Genomic DNA, 21,061 nt, shown 5'->3' on the forward strand with positions numbered 1-21,061 from the left:
TAAGAGGTAGTTGCAATAATTCAGATATATAGTGGAGAGGTTCTGAATTAGAATAATGATTGTATATTTAGAGAGAAAATGAATACTAAAGTTATAACAGTGTTAGAATTGACAAGAGTTTTGCCAACTGGACATAAAGGTGAGAATGGAATTCAAAAGATTTAGGATGACTCTAAAGTTTCCAATCTGGGTGACTGGAAGGATGGAGTTGTAATCAAAAATCAGCTGAACATTTTATATACTTTATTCCTTTCAGCATTTTTGTACATTTTCCTATAGGTTAATGAAAAAACAAACAGATAATTTTTTTAAAAAATAACCTATTCAAGAAGATTCTCTCTAGCCAAGAAGTACTCTCTAGGTACTCCCTGATGAAAAAAATACTATTCTGGAAACTTCAGTCGCACTCAGTATTTAAGCGCTATTCTGAAGCTTGGAGCAAAATCTATGTATGTACCCCAAAGAACTTCCAAATGTGGAAAGCCTTTTCCAACTCCTTTATCTGTTAATGTTCTTTCATTCCTCATGTACTGTACTTATTTGTTTGCATATTATACACTCTCAGTAAAATAGAAGCTCTTTTACTGATGCTTTACTCCTTGAGTAACCTTGGGAAAGACTTTTTGCTTTCTAAGGCCTGTTTTCATATGTATAAAATGAAGCGTATGGGTCAGATGACCTGGGGTTCCATTCAGCTCTAGACAGATGATACTATGACTTTTATTTTCAAATTATTTTTGTAGCCCTAGTTAAATTAAATAGTAATTTAATAAAGGCTTATTGGATGGGTTTAGATTGGTACCTAATTTACAGAAGAATATAGGAGAGGAATGGGGATCATCTGACTTATAAGTATGCCAAAAGGTATGCTGATTTTGTCCAAGACACAAATGAACATGGTAAGGAACAAAATTAAACATCAGTAAACGTGAAAAGCTTCATGTCTAGTGGAAATTGGTTCAAGTGATACATTTTCACACTTCTGACAAGTCAGACTCAGATTTCAAAATGCCACTTTGGGGGTTTGCCCATAGATGAAAACATAATTTTTTAAAAGTAAGAATTAAATATGAAACTTACCCTGGGCAGAGTAACATGGATGTGATCATATTAACGGCCTTTGGAAAGCTGGCCAGCATAGTTTACACTCCAGGACTTCTATATTTAGGTCTGACTCCCTTCTGCAATGTCAACTGTAACATAATCCTTCTTTTAAATCTCAGTATCTCAAATATCAGTTGTTACTAGTTGTCCAGTTCTCCCTTGGTTTATATCAGAGAGCCCAATGGAGCCTTCTGAAGAAACTGTACAGATTAACAAGGATAACTTTTTAGAAGTTCCCAGTTTATCTGATTCCCTTTCTGAAGATGAAGAAATTAAAGAAACCTTCAATTTGCGCTTCTCCCCTCTCCCAAGACGACGAGGCTCTGATTCTTTTGAATCAGATTATCCATACCTGGATACTCCTTCTTCAGGTTCACGAAGAGTTTCATTTGCTGATGCCTTTGGATTCAATCTTGTATCTGTTAAAGAATTTGACAATTGGGAGTTACCGGGAGTATCAACACATTTTGACTTAAGGGATGATATTTTCCACACAGAGGAATATATTTTATCTCCACTGTTTGATTTGCCTTCCTCAAGAGAAGTGCTGATGCAGGAGCTACAGGTTCAGAAGGCAATCCTGGAGTCCACAGAGTTCCTAACTGGGCCTACAACTATGAAGGGCACTATCCGAGTTTTGAATGTTTCTTTTGAGAAGGTAGTATATGTTAGAATGTCCTTAGATAACTGGCAGACACATTATGACATTTTAGCCGAGTATGTTCCTAATTCTTGTGATGGTGAAACTGATCAATTCTCCTTTAAGATTTCATTGGTTCCTCCTTATCAAAAAGATGGAGCTAGGATTGAATTTTGTATACGCTATGAAACTTCTGTTGGCACATTTTGGTCAAACAATAATGGCGGAAACTATACATTGGTCTGTCAAAAGAAGGAAAGGGAGGAAAAGCCTGAAAAATCACGGGAAGTAATAACTAACAGACAGCTAAAAGGCTGCTTAAAGGTAAAATCAAGGTGAGGTTACATCTTTTAGTTTTTAGTCTTAAGAAACTTGAATTTTTCATGTCATACATATTTCACTTGTTAAATAATCATTGTGCTTTAGACTTTACTGTATGATATGTATTTAAAATCATACTTGATTTTAAAAAGGTTCATTTTATTCAAATAGTTTTTTACTTATAATTATAGTTACTTAATATAGCATATGTCTTCTAAATTATAAAAATTGTATAGAGATGTATGATAGAGGATGTGGAGGGAGTATGTATACTGTTTGTTAATTAATACAGTTTTTTAAGGAGCCTAAAGCAAGAGAAAGCACCAAATATTTTTAATCCCTTAATATCTCACAGTGCCACCAATGACTACTTCATTGTGTACTGCTAAATTTGTAGGTGTTCCCTCCTGCTCCCTAAGGTGAAATTTAACTCCTTCCCATGTAAAAGTGATCTCTGAAGTTATAAATTGATTTCCAATCAATATGCCTAAAACTCTATTCTGAAACTTAAATGTAATGAAAAGAGAATGCTTCAAAAAGTGAATGCTATTTGAATTTCTAACTGGAAAAAAATCCATTTTTTTCCTCCTCTGATCTTATAAGATAGTTTAATAGTTAAAAATAGATAAATATTCTGACTGACTTTTTTGGTTTATTTATAAGGAACTTTCACACAATGTCCCTAATTAGCCATATTGTAAGAGCTTTTATTACAATAATAAAATGATAAAGGCACAGTGAGGTGATAAGTAGAAGTATCTAGAAATTTTGACTATAATCATGCAAGTAATTATAATACTTTCATACTAAAATATAATAGTAATATCATGGTAATTAAATCCCTAAAGAAATTATAAACAATGAGTTAAGCATGGTAAAAAAAATTGAGACCAAAAAATTCATATATGCTGGTGTTTGTTTGAGAGCTATTAATATCTTTGGTAGACTTGAAAAATCCATTTATAATTATAATAAAAATGTCTGGCCTTTATAACCTCTATACCATATATTGATCAATTTCTCATGGCATCAGGCTACCAGATCATTTTTTTAAAGGAAAAGTTAGTCTATTGCTCCTCTTCCTCAGTTATGCTAGAAAAATCTCCAAACAAAAAATAAAACAATTGTTCTGTACATAACTGGTCTGAATGTTTTGTAGAGTTGTCTATTCTGAAAGTTCCTAATGGGGGACAGGCAGAGGGGAGAGGAGTGTGCTTTAAAACTGTGTTATGGAGAAAGCACTGTACTTGGTGCTAAAAAAAAAAATACAGGATCTAATTCTAGCTCTGCCACTAACATTGTGTGAACAGTGATGAATCACTTAACCTCTGTAGTTTAATTTTGCAAATTTTGATGATCTATTTGGATACGACACATTAAAAAGCATAAAGTGCTATATACATACAAGATGTTATTATGAAAAAACACAACTAATTTTTTTAAATTTTATGCAACAGTGAAATATTCATGTTTTCTCCATAAAGTTTGTTAGGGCTTGTGTTTTGTACTCTACTATGTTTAAGTGTGAATAAATTTCCCTCAAATCTGCATTGTAAAGTTATCTGTAAATATAAAAGTAGAATTATAACATTTATGTATGCTAAGATAATTATTTGTCTATTATAAGGTTTGATTACCCATCCACTTAAGAAATCTTTATTAAACATAGATAATGTTATTATTAAAATTTGTAATATATCTTTAGCATTATAATTTTATATATTTGAGAAATTTGATGAAATCCTTATTAGTTGATTTATTTAACATTTAATAACCTGCCACTTTTCAGAAGAACAGGACTTTGGTAATAGTTCTGAAGGGTGAAAACAAAGTACTGTGTTACCAAGTGGATTATTATATAAAATTAAAATGTGGTTTTGAAAATGTATCTATTATATGCTGTAATCCAGTATAGATAGGAAGTTCCCATCCTTACCAAATTTGATTTGATTCCAGGAACAAAGAAAAGGCATGTGTTGGGCTTAACATTCCTATTTTTAAACGAAGATATAGTAATGATATTAACTGAAGTTTTATCTAAGGAATGAATGAGTATACCTAGGATAAACATACACATGCACACATACAAACAATACATACAAATATATACATATGCATATATATTCAGACATAAATACATATGTATATATATACACATACATGCTGAGAGAAAGAGAGAAAGAACATTTTCAAAAGAGCTATCATTGAATTATTAGCAGATACCATTCAAATCCTAATGTCATTTTAGGAAAAAACCTGAGTCCTAAACCACAGAATAGTCTAAAGACTTGTAAAGTTTCCTAATGAGTTACAAAAATGGGGGAAGAACCCTACCCCTCAAACCCATAAATACATTTTCTGCAGTACTATAACTTAAAAATGACCAATATAATTCAAACCACATTTAAAAAAAAAAAAAGCATTTGCCTCTGGAGGAGGCTTTCTGTGCAGAGTTTCAGTCCAACATGAATTTTTACATCTGATTTATATACCACTCAAAATGGAGTGTATAAAGGAAATCCTGACAGAGCCTTAGAACAGCATGAGCCATAATAGAATATTTATACAGTTTTTCCATAATATAATTTATATGCAATGGGTTTCAAATATTCCTAAAACTCACACAAGAGAGTACTATCAAATTTCAAAATGAATATTACAGTTGCTTCCCATTGCAAGGGGCTTTGTCAGGAAAAAAAATCCTTTTACCTTATTAGTATGATATCACAAAACATATTATACTTTCCTAAAATATAGGCTCCTTTGATCAAGTAAATTATGGTTTTTGACACATGATAGTTGTTTCATTTGTGAATGTGATTTTATAGGTGTTACTTATGAAAGGTGGTCTGGGATTGTAGATAAGAGATTGTAGATAAGGTCCAGGAGTCAGAAAGATCTGAGTTCAAGTTTTCCCTCTGTCATATAATTTTTGGGGGGAGAGGCAATCAGGGTTAAATGACTTGCCCAAATCCATACAGCTAGTAACTGTCTGAGGTCTGATATAAATTCAAATCCTCCTGGCTCCAGAGTCATGTTCTATCTACTGCACCACCTAGCTGTTCCTCTTATATATTTTCTATATCACTTAAACTCTTAATGCCTAACGTAAATCTGTATAAGTATATGTTATAGATGAGTTATTGATCTGTGTCAGAGGAGGCAATTTCCACACTGGGGACTCTCCACCTGATGAAATTATGGATCCAGATCAAAGCAAATAAATGATACATTTACATAACACCTAAAGAGATCTATTTATTGGTTACTTCCTTCCAGAGAGAAAAAAATATATACAGAAGTGCATGGAGATGAATAATAAATATTGAAAACTATAAATGGCAGTTAAAATCAAAATGTAGGGACCCTGCCACAGGCAGTATTATCTGTCTAGATTCAAAAAAGAATGTCAATTCTTTTAAAACTGTAGTTGTTTCCTTTTGTACCTCATGAAAATATATAGTGAACTGGGTAACATATTGAGAAGAGCATATTCTCTGTCATTCCAGTTACTCTCTTATATACTATTTCTTTTTTTTAAATTTAATTTAATTTTTAATTTATGAAATTTAACAAGCATTTCCAGTACATAGTAGGAAAAAAGATGATTGCATATGAACTTACAAATTTATTATGTATAAATGATTTTTTTCAGGCTAAAACTGGCACATCTCTACTTTGATATGGATAAGTCTTTTTTTAAAGCTTATTTTATTTCTTCTGGTCCACCTACTTTGGATAGAATAAAAACAGAGTTATCAAAACCTGGGCATGTGGTTGAGCTATTTTGTGTACTATATTTAACTGCATTGAAATTGAATGTTTTTCTTTTTGTTTTGGGCTGTTTTTGCCTTTCTTTGTGTCTCCAGAACTCAGAAGAGAATCTGGCATATAGTAGGTACTTAATAAATGCTCAGTGATAATTGACATATATATTATGAGCCAACTGAACTCATAATCATATCATAAACATGGTTGTGTTATATGAATATGTCAAACAGAGTTAGATGATGCTTTCAGGAAGTAGATACAGATGTAAATAAAATTTAGACAAACATATATGAATGGTGGGGTATAATAGTATGAGCAGAAAGAAAGAAAGAAATTTGTGACTAATACAGCTGTTAAATATAATGTTTAGCATAAACCTGTAAAGCAAGGGATAGAAATAAGCAAAAACCAACAATAGAAAGAAAAATAAATATAACAAAATAATTTCTTTTTAAAATTACAATTTTCCTATATAAAGTGGTAAAATCACAATGAAACTGGAAAAAGGAGGCAAAAGCACATAGTTGTGCAGTACTCTAATTTTCTGAATTCAGTGATTCTGGATTTCTAAATAATCTGAGATCCCTCAGTAGGGATCTGGATGTCCAAGGAAGTATAGATAAATTCAATGAGGACCCAAGATCTGTTCATTTTGGGATTAGTTCTGGTAGGAGGCTCTATTTAAAGGGAAGAAATCTTAGATCATAATAATTCCATGAATCTATCAGCATGCATTTATAAAGATTTTACTATGTTGAACATATTGTAATAAGTTCTGGGGATACTAAAAAAGAGAGGCAGAAAACAATTCTCAATGAGACTGCTGTCAATGACATTAAATTCTAATGGGAGACAAAAAGTAAGGACCTTGCCATAGAATTTGGGTAGAGCAGGGGTGACCTCCTGAAGGTCTGGGATTTGATCTGAATTTTATAGAAGGAATCAGAGATATGGAGCAGAGCATTCCAGGCAAGTAACAATACTCCATAAAAAATTAAGAATGATGTCTTTGATAGATATTTGTATTGCAAAAACTCAGATTCTGTAAGATACATGGAACAAAAAGTTTTTGAAATACAGAGATCCATCAGAGGAAATCTGAAGCATGTGGAAAAAGGATGAGATCCCTGTATTCCCAGTTTTCCTTTCTGCTATTGGAGTAGGATTCAACATTCTTTCAGGGAGACTACACAAGATGACATTTTCTCAATTACAGAAAGCAAATATTTTATCCACCTGTGTAATAGTCTATAGGACATTAAATATAAAAGAATAATATCAGAATTTTGCTTGATTTATCAAGGGAAGGTCTTGTCCCAGAATTGTTTTTGACTGAATACTGTTGAAAAATATGAGGACAGAGGCAACTAGATGATTCACTAGATAGAGCACCTACCCTGGAGTCAGGAGGACCTGAGTTCAAATTTGATCTCAGACACTTAACACTTACTAGCTGTGTGACCCTGGGCAATTCACTTAACCCCAATTATCTTGCACAAGAAAGAAAAAAAATGAGGACAAGATAGATTATATTTATATAGCACTAAAAGATTTGTGAAGTATTTTATATACATTTTTCTCATTTGATTCCTGGGCTTCAAGTATTATTTCCATTTTATAAGTTTAGAAACAGAAACTGAGAGTGTTTAAATGGTTAGTCCATGTGCAACAATTATTAAGTATCCAAGGCAGGATAAGGAACCCAAGTTCTGACTGCAAGTTCTATCCTCTAATCATTACTTCTGACTTCACTCAGTAAAGCCATATTAAACAGCAGAATAGAAAATAGGATTTCAGAGAACCTGCTGATGGCAGGTGCTTACTTGGGGGCTTCCAGCTGGCAAGTAGGAGATAATGTGACACTGAGGAGGCCAGTTTCTATTTTGCTAGGGACCCATGAGTGCCCTAATACATTTCTACTCATAGCAGAGTATCTAGATCTATAAATATTGGTATTCTCTTCAAGTTAATTAGAAATCCTAGGAGAGGAGAGCCAAAAACAGTTCCCCCCTCTACTTTCTTTATATATATATATATATATATATAATTATTATTATTATTATTATTACCTCTACTTTCCTAGCTTCTCTCAACCATTAGCTAAATTCTATTATTCTTGTAGCTAAAAACTAGTCATTTCTGGGATCACACTCCCTAGGGTCTACAAAACTGACTTGGAACTTTCAGACAGGAACTTTCCAAGCAGAGAAGCCAGAAAATTCATGAAGAAGAATATTTTTGGCTTTTTTCTGTCTCCTTTCTATGCTGCCTTTTCCCCTCCTACCCCCAATCCCCTTGAACTTATTGTTTTTATGCTGCCTGCTTTAGAATCCCACTCAAGTCTGTCCTTCCCCATAATATATCCGCTCACATTCCTCTATCAAACCTGTTTTCAGCTATTTGCCATGGGGCAGAGGCTAATAAGCTAATGTATGTTAAGGAGTTAATGACTGATAAAATATTAATATTAATAGTTAACAATGCTTTAATAAAAAGAAGTGCAACTCTAATGGTGGAATATCAGAGTCAGCTAGTGGTATGCACATACTCTCATAAAAAAACACACATTTATACACACATGCATTCTTTTGTATGTACATGAATACACATATACCTATATAAACACATATACTTATGTACACATTTATTTATATACTTACACATATATGAAAGCAGATCCTCATAAATTTTGTAGAATAATCCTTACCCCAAGCATGAATCATATCTACATCAATACTGCCTTGGTTTGGTTGCAGCTATGGAGAATTCATTATCCTCCAAGGCAGTCTGTCCTATTTTGGGATAATTCTAATTACTAAGAAATTTTCTTTATTTTGAACTAAATTTTCCTCATATAATTTCCACTGAATGAGATTAGTCATCACCTTTAAGATCAAAGAGAACAAATCTTTTCCATATGATAATCATTTAAATATCTGAATTTGACTATTGTGTTCCACCTAAGTCTTGTCTTCTTCAAACTAAATGATTCTAGAGATTCTTGTAACAAGATTTTGCATGATTTCATCCTCCTACGTGCTATGCTCTGGAGATCTAGTGGATCATCAATATTTTCAACATTTCTCTAAGAACATAGAATGAAAAATTGGACAAAGTTTTTTGGATGTGATCTGTCCCAAGAAAAATCCAGTGGGATCCCTCATTATATAAGAGGAGAGGTTCTTAAGATTTATAGACTTGGTTTTTTAAAAAATTGATAATTATTTTAATAGAATCAGTTTTATTTTCAATCCTAAATATATATATGTATATATATATGTATGTACATATATATAATACATATATGTATATCTTTTATTTTATATATTTAAAAACATTATTCTGAGAAGGGATAATTCCAAATTACTCTCCATAATGGGTAGATCAATTCATAACTCTACCAACAGTGCATATGTCCTGATTTTTCCACATCTCCTTTTCTGTCATATTTGCCAGTCTGAGAGATATGAGATGGTACCTCAGAGTTGTTATAACTTGTTTTTCTTCAACCAATAGTGATTTAGAGTATAAAATTTAGAGTATTTTTCATATAACTCTAGATAATTTTGTTTTCTTTTTCTGAAAACTGCCTACTTATTACTTATATTTCTAGAAATTTGGTTCTCTTTTCTAGATGTGTGAGAAATGAGGCCTTTATCAGAGAAAACTTGTTAAAGGTTTCACTCTTTCTTCCTAAATTTCTTGCTTCCCTTCTAATCTTGATTGCATTGGTTTTGTTTGTGCAAAATCTTTTTTTAATTTGATGTAATCAAAATTATCTATTTTATATCCTGTAATGCTCTATATCATTTTGTCATAGTATTTATGTTATATGGAAAGCTTCCACATATATCTGTTAATGACTGTCTAGCAGTGGCATCCCTGGGTCAAAGTGAATATATAGTTTCAAATTGCTGTTCAGAATAGTTATACCAATCAGCAACTCTATCAACAATACAGTAATATCCCTATATTTCTACAATACTCCAAAATGACTAATCTCATCTTTTGTCATTAGTAGGATTTTTCTGGCTGTGGGGTAAAACCTCATGATTGTGATGAGTTGCATTTCTTTGATTATTAGTGATTTGTAACATTCTTTCATATGGTTGTAATAGAGTGCATTTTTCTTTTAAGAACTTTCTGATCACATTCTTTGATCAAGTATGTATTGGGAAATGACTTTTGATCTTACGTATTTGTTGGTTGCATGTATATCTTAGATATTCCAAATGTTTTTAAATTTTTTATGAGTTTATCAATTGCATTTATTAGACCTGGGAACTATTTTGTTTGAATGAGGGGATTTAAATTCATTTCAGGTAGCTAAGTAATCTTGTGCCATTTTACTTTGGGGGTTGGAGAAGGATGACTATTCAAAGAATAATAACTTGATAGAAATTAGAAGAAAACTTGAACATTTAGTCTTTCCCATGAAACATTTTTGTTTTATTATCCTTAGTCTAGAAATTATTTTCCTTGGATAGGAAAAAAAAAAACAACAGGCATAATATAGAAGTTATGGAATGCCTTTCCCCCCCTCAGTATTCATTTATTTTTTCCCATTCATCCCAAGCAGGAAGTCTCATCCACTGCAATCCTCTTCTTGTTCCCAATGGAGTTTTAAAAAAAATAAACAACAAAAAACCCTTTTTGTTTTCTTTAGTATTTATGAATTGTGACTACAAATTCATAATGGATAGTAGCCTTCCTGTCACTGATTCACAAGAACTTTCATCCTTTCAATTCATCTTGAGTTTACTTTCTCCTATTGAAAAAAAACAAAACAAAACTCCTATCATTGAAAAATGTGAGTTCATTAATGAACTCCCTAAGCATCTACATTCTTCTCTTTAGATATCACTACTTCCCTCCCCCGTCTCCCAATTAGAATCATTTGCTTCTGTTTTGCCAGAATTTTATTTTTGAACCTTTCTCAATCTTTTTGGGCTAATTTCCCTTTAAGAATGTCAGGCTGTTGGATATGAGTTTTTCCTATCTTTGGATTATTTAAAATATACTATTGTATAGTTTAAGATAAAGGTAAGATTATACTTAATGTGAGGTTACCAAGAGTGATCAAGAATGATGAATGGGTTTGGGAGTTAAGATGATGATTGCAAGCTAGTCTTCTTTCAGGAAAGTGAAATGGCCCCCTTCAAGTCAGCAGACATTAAGAATAAGACTGAGGACTGGTTGAAGTGATGAGCTTGTCTCAACAACACTAGAATTTAGATAGTGTCACTGTTTTGGGGAGTCTCTGATTATTTACATTGTAGTTTATTTAAAGTTCTAATTTTTTTTTTACTTTGCCTTTTCTTTTGCTTGCTCCTTAATTCTTCATTTAGAGAAATTGTAAAATTAGAAGGAACATATGGGATTGGAATAGGGACTAGACAAGTGATTTCTTTTGGTTTTCTTTTCTCAATAGTATTTTATTTTTCCAAATATATGTAAAGATAGTTTTCAACATTCATTTTGGTAAAATTTTGTGTTCCAAAATTTCCCCTTCCTTTTATTACCTCCCCCTCCCCAATTCAGCAAGAAATCCTATATAGGTTATACTTTTACAATCTATTCAAACATATTTCTATATTTATCATTATACAAGAAAAATCAGACCAAAATTGAAAAAAAAAAACACAAGAAGGAAAAAGGAAAAAAATAAGTGAAAACACTATGCTTTGATCCACATTCAATCTCCAAAGCTCTCCTTTTGAATGTGGATGGCATTTTTCCATCCCAATAGACTAGTAATTTCAATGGTATACCGAGTTCCCAATAAGGAACTTCCTTTACCTGTGAATGATGGAACCTTCTCTGCAACTATTTGTCTTCTTATTAATGAACAATGCTAGTGAAATAAAATGGGAAAATAAAGAAATCTCATGTTGAAGTTTTTAGATTTCTTGTGGATTTCAATTGATCATATTCAATTTCATTTTATATGCATAATTGAGATGTGGCTAAATATAATTTGATTTTAACTAAGCTTTTACTGAATTGAATTTATATTTGAATATGAAAAGGATCTGTGATTTCAGCAGTATGGGGGATGCTTACTGTGAGCACTCACTCCTAACACATTTCAAAATTAGTCTTTGACTTAGTAAATGGTTCCTAGGGAATTGCCAGACTAGTCAACTTCAAACCTGAAACTGGAACCCAAGAAGTGTTGCCTCAAGGTCTAGTATTTCTTCCACTGTGTAATACCACTTCTCATTGAATTTAGATATAGAAAACAAATTCAATTTTTTTAAAGCCTAGATTGGTCTATCTAAATGATGTCACATTCTGGTAATTTTTTTCAATTTTCTTTGTTTAATGCCTATATGAAGAAAAAATCCTCAGGACAAAGATCTCTATGCCCCACCATTTTCGATTTCTTTGCTGCCACTCTAAAAGAATCACCCTGTTTAACAGACACAGTAGTGTTATTATCTATTATATAAATAATAACTAGTTTTGAAACCTTAATCATGCCATCCTGCTGCTTAAAGATTTTATGACAAATAGAAATAAATTGCTAAATTGAACTTTTATACCCCATTGTTTAGTGACAGAGACCAATTGTACATTAATTTTAACATCCTCTTTCCAGTCCCTCTCTTCCAATCAGGTAATTCTGGAAATGGTCTGTCTGTGTGACACATCAGGGTTATTCAAACCACAATAAATAGAAATAAAATTCTAACAATAAAAGTGCTGTAACTGGCATACGTGCAGCTGTGGCAGTGATATTTTGATTATCTTTCAAATTTTTACTAATAGTAATGAACAAACAGTAAAGAATAAAGTACATTTTTCTTTCTTCTACCCACAATGAACTACATGACATGCATCTGTAATAATTAAACATTGTGCCTGACTGAAAGTTATATGGGATTCCTTTACTTAGTAGATTTTATTCCAATAACAACATGGGTTGTTTTTTTTTTTTTTTTTTTGATGATAAATTAGGCTACTATCCAAAAAGAATCTTTTGATCCTGAAGCTTTTTTTTTTAAAGAAAGAAAAACATATTTGAATTGCTATAAATTTTTTCTTGGTGTTCTGACCCAGTGAAATCCTCACAAAACATAGCTTATTTATATCTCAGAATGATAAGTAAGTTATCAGAACTGAAAATAGGTAAAATGTCCACATTCCATTAATTTTATTGTGTTGCAATGAAAAGAGCACTATATTTGGAGTCAGCATTTGGTTCAGATTCTAACTCAGCCACTTACTATGTGACCCTGGATAACAATTTAGCCCTTCAGCCTCAATTTTCTGATTTATAAGATGAGCAGTTTGTGGGTGATCTTTAAAGACCCTTGAAATTCTCATAATATTATTCAGTGATCTTCTGAAGATTAGGTCTAGACTAGTGAGAACTGTACTTAGATTTTATTGATACAGGAATTTCTGAGTAAGGAATCCCCTATAATAATGCAGGTTCGCATGTTCTCTGAAATTTATCGCCTGGAGCCCTGAGATGTTAGGTGACTGATTCAGGATCACACAACCAGTCCTTTTCAAAGTTAGGCCTTAAACTTTTATCCTGGTCTCAAGATCATCTGCTATATTCCCTTTGTTATCCACAAATAAATTGCTACAAATATTTATTGCTTTAATTTTATCAATAAATTTTAATTCAGCTTCAAGGGAATTGAGAATTGGAAATGTAGAATTTATTTCTCATATTCTGACATAAGAAAAAGAATAATGCTTTTGATTCATTATCCACTGTAATTGCCTTACGTTATGTTTTCTGATTTAAATGAAGCTAAAATCATTATTACTGATGTCAATATGGTACTTCATAATTTCTTAGAAGTTTGCATTGTTGGCTTTTAAAGTGCATTGAATCACATCGTTGGATCAAGCAGAATTATTGTTCATCCCAAAAGATTTTCTGTGTCCTTTTCAAATCCCTGGGAAGACTGAAATCCTCCAGAACTTGTTCTAGATTTTGATAATAGCTTCTAAGAAGATATTGCATCTTCCTGACTCTTAATATTTAACCCCTCATAACTTAAATTCATTTGCCTTTTAACTGTCAGTGGAGATGGAGAATACAAAATCATTTTCATACTTGGATGCTTGCTGATAATTATGCTGTCTTCCTGAAGGATATCTATTTTCTTGTTTTCAAGAATCCTCCACCACCCAACCACATGATCTACATGCCAATCAATTAGATAAAATATTATCCCTAAGAGTCATCTTTGAATATCTCATTTGTGATACTAAGACATCTTTACTAATTTCTTTTTAAAGCTTGCCATTTTTCTTTTCGTTCTTAAAATATGGAACCTCACTAAGAAGATAGGATTACTAGGCTGGCAACAAATGTTTAGTTGTTTTCAGTCATTTCTGACTTGAGATGTGGCTATATATAGTTTGATATGTAGTAGCTATGGTGTCCTACTCTTCATAACCTCTTATGGGGTTTTCTTGGCAAAGATAATGGAGAAGTTCACCATTTCCTTCTCTAACTCATTTTACAAATGAGGAAACAAAGGCAAAGAAGATTAAGTGACTTGCCCAGAGTCATAAAGCTAGTAGGTATATGGTTCCAGATTTGAACAGAGAATTTTCCAACTCCAGGCTCAGTTCTCTATCTATCATAGCACCTAGCAGTGATTGGTAATTCCAAAGTGTAGATTTCTACACTTCTCTCTTTTCTCAGAAAGCAAACTTCATTTGTGATACTGACTCAGCTTGAGAGTCTCTGAATCTAACTTTTTGGGGGGATCAGGTCTAAGTTGAGTCAAAGATTCCTCCCCTACAATAGTACAATGGAACAATGGAGTAAGGAGACTTATTAAATTCAAATCCTGACTCTGATATGTACTAATTGTGTAAATTTAGTAAAGTCACTTTACTATTCAGAAGTCTAAATTCCTCATTTGTAATTTTATTAAACATATTTAGAAAGTGACTGCTGTGTGGATCTCAAAGGCAACTAGAAAAGATTAAAAAATGATGCACTTTATGATCTCAAGGAGTTTATATTTTGTCAATGTAATAACTGCCCCCATAATAATAATTTGGTAAGAATGGGAGGAGTTCAAGAAGAGATCTACAAATAGAAGACACGCTAAGTACTATTAACCTCATTTCACATGAAATGACTGAAGCTGAAGTAAGTCAAGAAACTTGTTCATAGTCACACAGCAAGGAATGTTGGAGGCAGAGATGGAGGTCAAGTTTTTCTGAATCCAGGTCTAGCCCTCTATCCATTAAAGTGATGGGTAATGTGAAATCCATACAGAATTCCCTTTTCCCCTTGAACAAAATCATCTATAGAATCAATTCATGGTTCCCTCTCTTGAAGCAAGATGTCATGCATTATCTGAATAGTCCTTCACTCAAGGGGTGAATGAGTCAGGATTAGTCACCTCTTTGGGCAATACAGTGCATCCGAACAAAAAAGGTAGGCTCTCTCCCTACCCTTGCTCTTATTACACAAGTCAAAGAAGTAAAAGAGATAGAATGAGCAGACAAAAATGGAGTCCAGAAGGTCTTTTAGCTTATTCCCTTTCCTGTTAACAGAGCAGTAATTCAAAGAATTCTGTAAAAACAGCATGCCAGCAAATTAAATGTAATTAAATTACTTAAATTTCTTTTAACCGATAAATGATATTTAATCTTAATAAAATATTAAGAAATTTTCTCTTATATATCTAGCTCCAATGGCATACATAATTAATACACTAAACTATTTTGATTGTTGTTTGCTTTGTCTTTGAAAAATTTTACCAAAGAACTTAAGTATTTTATACCTTTAAGTGGAAATTAAAATAATTTTACTCCCTTCTTTCTTTCATTTGTGCCCATAATAGGCATTATCATGCTACAATATATTATAAAAGATGGCTTTAATGTTTGACAATGAAATAAAAGACCTCTCAAAGACATATAGGACCAGAAAAGAATTACACCAGTCATGTAATAAAAATGAAAGCTTGAGTGCTACATCTGTAACTCATTGATAGAAAAAGAACAAGATGGAAGTCCACAATACCATAAATTGAATCTTTAATTGAAGATTTATGAAAAAAACATAGACAAAAATTTCAAAGGATTAGGTATAAATAAATTGCAATCTTCTTTAGTGGAAGAAGTATACATTGAGATGGAATTAACAATGAAAGTATAAGTTGAATAAACTGAATATTATTTTGTGTTGATATTCCTATAAAAATTTTAACACAGTTGCTATGGCTAGGTTATAATTGCACAATTTTTCTCAGAGAAAAAGGTGTGACTTTCCATGCCTAGGTCTAGAGCCATTATTTTATAATAAAGGATATAAATTATTATTAAAGGAATTTCCCTTCTCCACACCAACTTTTTGGCCTGTAAAAGGGAGAGAAAAGTTACTCTATTTTATTTTTCTGTAGTATAGATTGTCAGTACTAATGAGACACTACGTCTAATAAGAATTCATAATATAACTTCATAGCCTTCTCAAGCCCCATCGAGGGACTATTTTCCCAGAACTATACTCTTTTTAATTAAACTTTGGGAATCATTATATTTTAATGGTTTGTTTTTATTCCTTTGTGAAAACTGTAATAAGAAAGAATTTATTGCGAGATACTTTTGGCTTACACCTCCCCACTTCAATTTTGGCTCTTTTCAGAGGTCTGCAAGTTGGTTGCTGGAATATTTTTTATAGGCATGAAAATGTATTTTAATGACCACAATCAAACTGTTACATAGATAAAACATCTATCACTAATTCAAGTGATGATTATTAGTTTCCTAATCCCTGCCATCTTTATGTAGGATCATAGATTGGGAGCTGGGAACTATCAAGTCAAAACCCATCATTTTAGAAAGGCAGAAAATGAGACTGTGACAGATTAAGTCACTTGCCCTGGGGCTCAGGGCCAATATTCTGTCTATTGTATCAACCAGCTCCCTCTAATAGACTTGGGACCTATAAGGTTAAGTGATTTGCCCAAGATCACAGAGTCAGGGGTGGAATTTTAACTCAGGACATCTGACTTTCCTCTATTCCCATACTTCCTCCTTTTCTTATTAATAAATTTACATTTTTTCTCTTGTAATTTTAAATGAACTGCATGAGAGAGACAGAGAGAATGAGTGTGTGTGTGTGTGTGTGTGTGTGTGTGTGTGTGTATTGGACATCGATGCTTAGAGTCTCATTTATCTCTTCACAGACCATTATGTTTTGTCCTAGACATAAAAAAAAAATTTGAAATGCTTTAAGTGTAAAATGGTATTATTTTCATTAGACTTAAATTCATAATTGTCCTGAATTTAAATTCAGGCTCTAGTGTTTATTAGTTGTGTGTCACTAGCAAGCCGTTTAACATTTCTGAATCTAAATTTTCTCTTCAATTTTTTCCTTCCCCCTCTCACTTTCTCTCTTGCACACAGCTAGTAAATATTAAGTGACTGGGGTCTGATTTGAACTTACATCCTCTAGCTGCCACCCTCTTCAATTCTTGAATATAAAAGGATCATGGTAGAAGCTTGATGTGAAAATGCCTTGTACCAACAGAGATCAGACAGGTTCTAGGTATTTTAATTGCTTGAAATTAATTGTATTTGTTTTTCTACTTCAGTGCTTCTCTACATCCTTTTCCTGAAGTCCTTAATATGTTGCTGTTCAGTTGGTTTTTAGACTCACTTTGTGAGTCCATTTGAGATTTTCTTGGCAAAGATAACTGAGTGGTTTCCAATTTTCTTCTCCAGCTCATTTTACAGATTAGGAAACTGAGGCAATCAGAGTTAAGTGACTTGTCCAAAATGATAAAGCTAATAAATATCTGAGGCTGGATTTGAACTCGGGAAGATGAGTCTTCCTAACTCCAGGCCCAGCTCTACCCACTGTATTACCTAGCTGCCCAACTTATTAATATGACTGTTCTTCAAAGTGAAAATTCTTTCCCCTTTCTAATTCATTCATTCCCAAAGTTTTAGCAATTACCTCTATGCTAATAGTTCAAAAATATTTCTACCTCCAGGCCTGATCTCTTTTCTGGTGGTGCTAGACCTGCAATTCCATTAAGTATCCAAATGGATATTTTTTTCCATTTTTTCCATATTTGCAACCTTGATGTTATTTTTGACTATTTCCTCTCTATGATCCTTCCTAATCAATCATCTATTGGGTGGGACCTTTTTATTATACCTTTGCAATGTCTCATCTTCCCACCTGCAGTATCGCCAATCCACCTTTCACATTGCTATTAAAAATAGTATTTTCTTATACATATATCTGGCTATGTAAATCCTCTGAAAATTTTTCATAGTTGCCATGGCTATTCCCTGGAGCAAATTCATTTCTTTGGCATTCAAGGTCCTCCATGATCTAATATTATCTTTCCTTCCCAAAGTTATCTCTGTTGTTCTTCTCCACATAGTCTGTGTTCTACCTAATCTGAGATTCTCTATGCTCTCTGAACATACCCTGCATTCTCGGTTCAATCACTTTGCTTCTGTTCTACCTTGTGCCTGAAATTTTCTCCCTCTTCTTCTTTGTATTTTTTTTCATTCCAACCCATCCTTTTAAAACAAAACACTTTGATGTCCCCTATCAGTGGTGACCTTTCTCTTTAAATAACCACTTTAACTTGAAACTTTCTAATGCATTTATCATGTAATGTTGTATATTGTGGTTATCAATGTGTCTTATTCCTATTCTAGACTGCCAGAACTGTGAAGGGGACATCTTATCTCAACTCTGAACTTTCCTCAAATGACTAGGATTATAGTATCACAAATTTAAGTCTGGAAGGGATCTTAGAGGTCATCTAGTCAATCCCCTTCACCCAACACATGCTATATATAACTCTACTTCTTGTGGCCTCAAGTTTGTGATGGTTTCTTGAGAGACAGCTCTATGATGTCGTGTGCTGCATTTTCAGAGGTTGTAGGAAGATGTGACCACCTGGTAACTAAGAGAGGACTGAACCTACAACACTACCTGCCTGCATAAGTGGAAAAGAGGCTTATTTAAATTCAGAGCAACAGTTGAGAAAAGTAGAGGAGTTTGAGAAAATAAAGAGAGAAGGTGAATTTTTTGAATGGCAGATGAGAGACCTCTCTGGGGTCTCTCATCACATGAAGGAAAGGTGGAAATATTTTTCTTGGCTTCTAGTTTTTACAACTATAGAGACTACATGAACAGACTCATCTTAGCAAGATCGTTTTTGTTCTTTGGCTAACCTGAGATATCGTCTTGCTCTCAAAGAACTCATTTACTTTTGTGTGTTCATTTATCGAAATTAATCTATATAACTTCTCTGATTTTTCTTTTCTATTTTCTTTGTTAGAGATTTACTGGGGCCGGGGGGAAGGGGAGGGGAGGGTATAATTGGAAAATAGCGAATATCCTTCCCTTTTTTCTGAATCCAAAAAGAGAAAGCATCATGCTCCTAAACAACAAATATTTGTGATCTGGATAATTGTAGCTCTATATCCCTTTTTGGAGTCAGGAAAGGAAAGGAATAATTGCTTAGTCATGGCCGGTCCAGATCACTGCCTCTCCAACTCAAGGCTAATGGTGCCATAGCCATGACTCTCCTATTTTCCTTAAAGGTAGAAATTTTGATCTCCTTTTGGAGATATGCGATGGGGCTCTCCAGGTCTCAGATTGGATTTCTAGTCACATTACATTGACTAAGTTAGATGTAAGCATATCTATATTCCGTGCTGGTTGGGAGAATAAAACCAGACAGATAATATACAGATAGGGAAACTGAGGCTTAGAGAAGCTAATTTTTCCAATGTCATAAAAATAGTAATAGACTTGGAATTTTAACTCAGATCCTCCAAATCTAATTCCAAAATTCTTTCTTCTGTCCTGTTTCATCTTTAGCAAAGAGTTCTATATATTGTAGGCACTTGACAAATGTATGCTAAATAAATGAAATAATCAATTGGGACATGTAATATAAGTATTATTATTCCCTATTTGTCAGTGATAAAACTGACAAAGAATCCAAATATGCAAGAGCTATTTTAAAATTTAAAAAATTAAAATTTAATTTAAAAATAATAAAAAATAAATTTTAAAATAAAAAATTAAAATAAAAAGAGATTTTAAATCCAGAGCTTTTGATTCTAAGCCCAGTGCTATTTCTACTACTACATGATACCCTCTCTCTCATTACTTCACATAATTTGAGTAAATTAAAAGTTTGATGCTTTGTATAAACAAGAGCAAAACAACGAAGTTGAAAGGTTGGAAAACTGTCGATCAAATGATTATTCTATTAATATAAAGCCCACAAATCTGTTCAATGACATTTAAAAAATAGAATTAGTCAAATGGATTGGCTGCTTTGGCATCACACAGATACATCCTAAGTTTAGATGGCTGGCATTAGTTCCCAGATAGAAGGACAAAGGTTAGCTTTAGTAAGAAATTGACAGTTGTCAAATAGAATTATAATCCCTTGAAACTACAAATTTTTAATACTATTCTTGTTACCCCTACTAAACTGATCTCTTACCTTCCTAAGATTTTGTTTTGTACAGCCCTATGATTTCAATGATACAGAGAAATTCTTAGTGAAGAAATTGCCTTGACAGGCAAATCAGCAATTTTTCTGCATCTTATAGTCACAAAGAGCTTCTGGATCACTGAGATATTAAATGATTTGTCCAGGATCAGAGAGGGAAGATGTGTCAAATAATGTACTGACCAGAACCTAGATCTTCTTACATCCAAGGTGAGATCTCTGTCCATCAGAAGATACTGTCTCTTAAAAATACTTTTTATGAATTGGGAGTTAAACGTCATTTTCTTGACCCAGTAAGAAACACGATTCATCTTCAAGTCTCTGATGTCTTGGCTATGTTGTCTTTGATAGCTAATGTATATCCATTTTGAGTACACATCATAAAAAAGACAGATGATAGACCTTCTATTCTTAGATATACATGTATATGGAGGGGGTATCACAAGTAAAGGCAGGGACTTACCTGGCTTTTTCCCCAAATCCCTTCACAAACCTCTAAATTATGTCTTTCAGCAAATTCTAGAATTCACAAAAAGACAGGGTGAAACAATTTTTCAGCTCAAGGCACCTTAAAAGGTTGGTAGGGAAGGTCTGATGATGTGCTGGAGTGAGAATGGAGTACAGTATAGCACAGACTGAGCCACACAACCCTGGCACAGGCCAGTACACAAGCCAGCATAGTCCCAATCCCAATAAACCAGAAACAGGTCTAGGGAGTGAATGAATCGGCATTGGT

At 33.0% G+C, this 21,061-nt stretch overlaps 1 protein-coding gene across 2 annotated transcripts in view; it reads left to right on the plus strand.

Annotated features, from left to right (window-relative positions):
• Positions 1–1,261: 1,261 nt before the first annotated feature.
• PPP1R3A (protein phosphatase 1 regulatory subunit 3A) overlaps positions 1,262–21,061 on the plus strand; it is a 70,276-nt gene continuing 50,476 nt past the window's right edge. For both annotated transcript variants that reach the window (XM_052000418.1, XM_052000420.1), the window contains exon 1: positions 1,262–2,079. In XM_052000418.1, the coding sequence (XP_051856378.1) occupies positions 1,286–2,079 (794 nt within the window). In that variant the 5' untranslated portion in view covers positions 1,262–1,285. The remainder of the gene's footprint in view (positions 2,080–21,061) is intronic.

This window comes from Antechinus flavipes, chromosome 5 (assembly GCF_016432865.1).
Source record: "Antechinus flavipes isolate AdamAnt ecotype Samford, QLD, Australia chromosome 5, AdamAnt_v2, whole genome shotgun sequence".
Classification (NCBI taxonomy): Eukaryota; Metazoa; Chordata; class Mammalia; order Dasyuromorphia; family Dasyuridae; genus Antechinus; species Antechinus flavipes.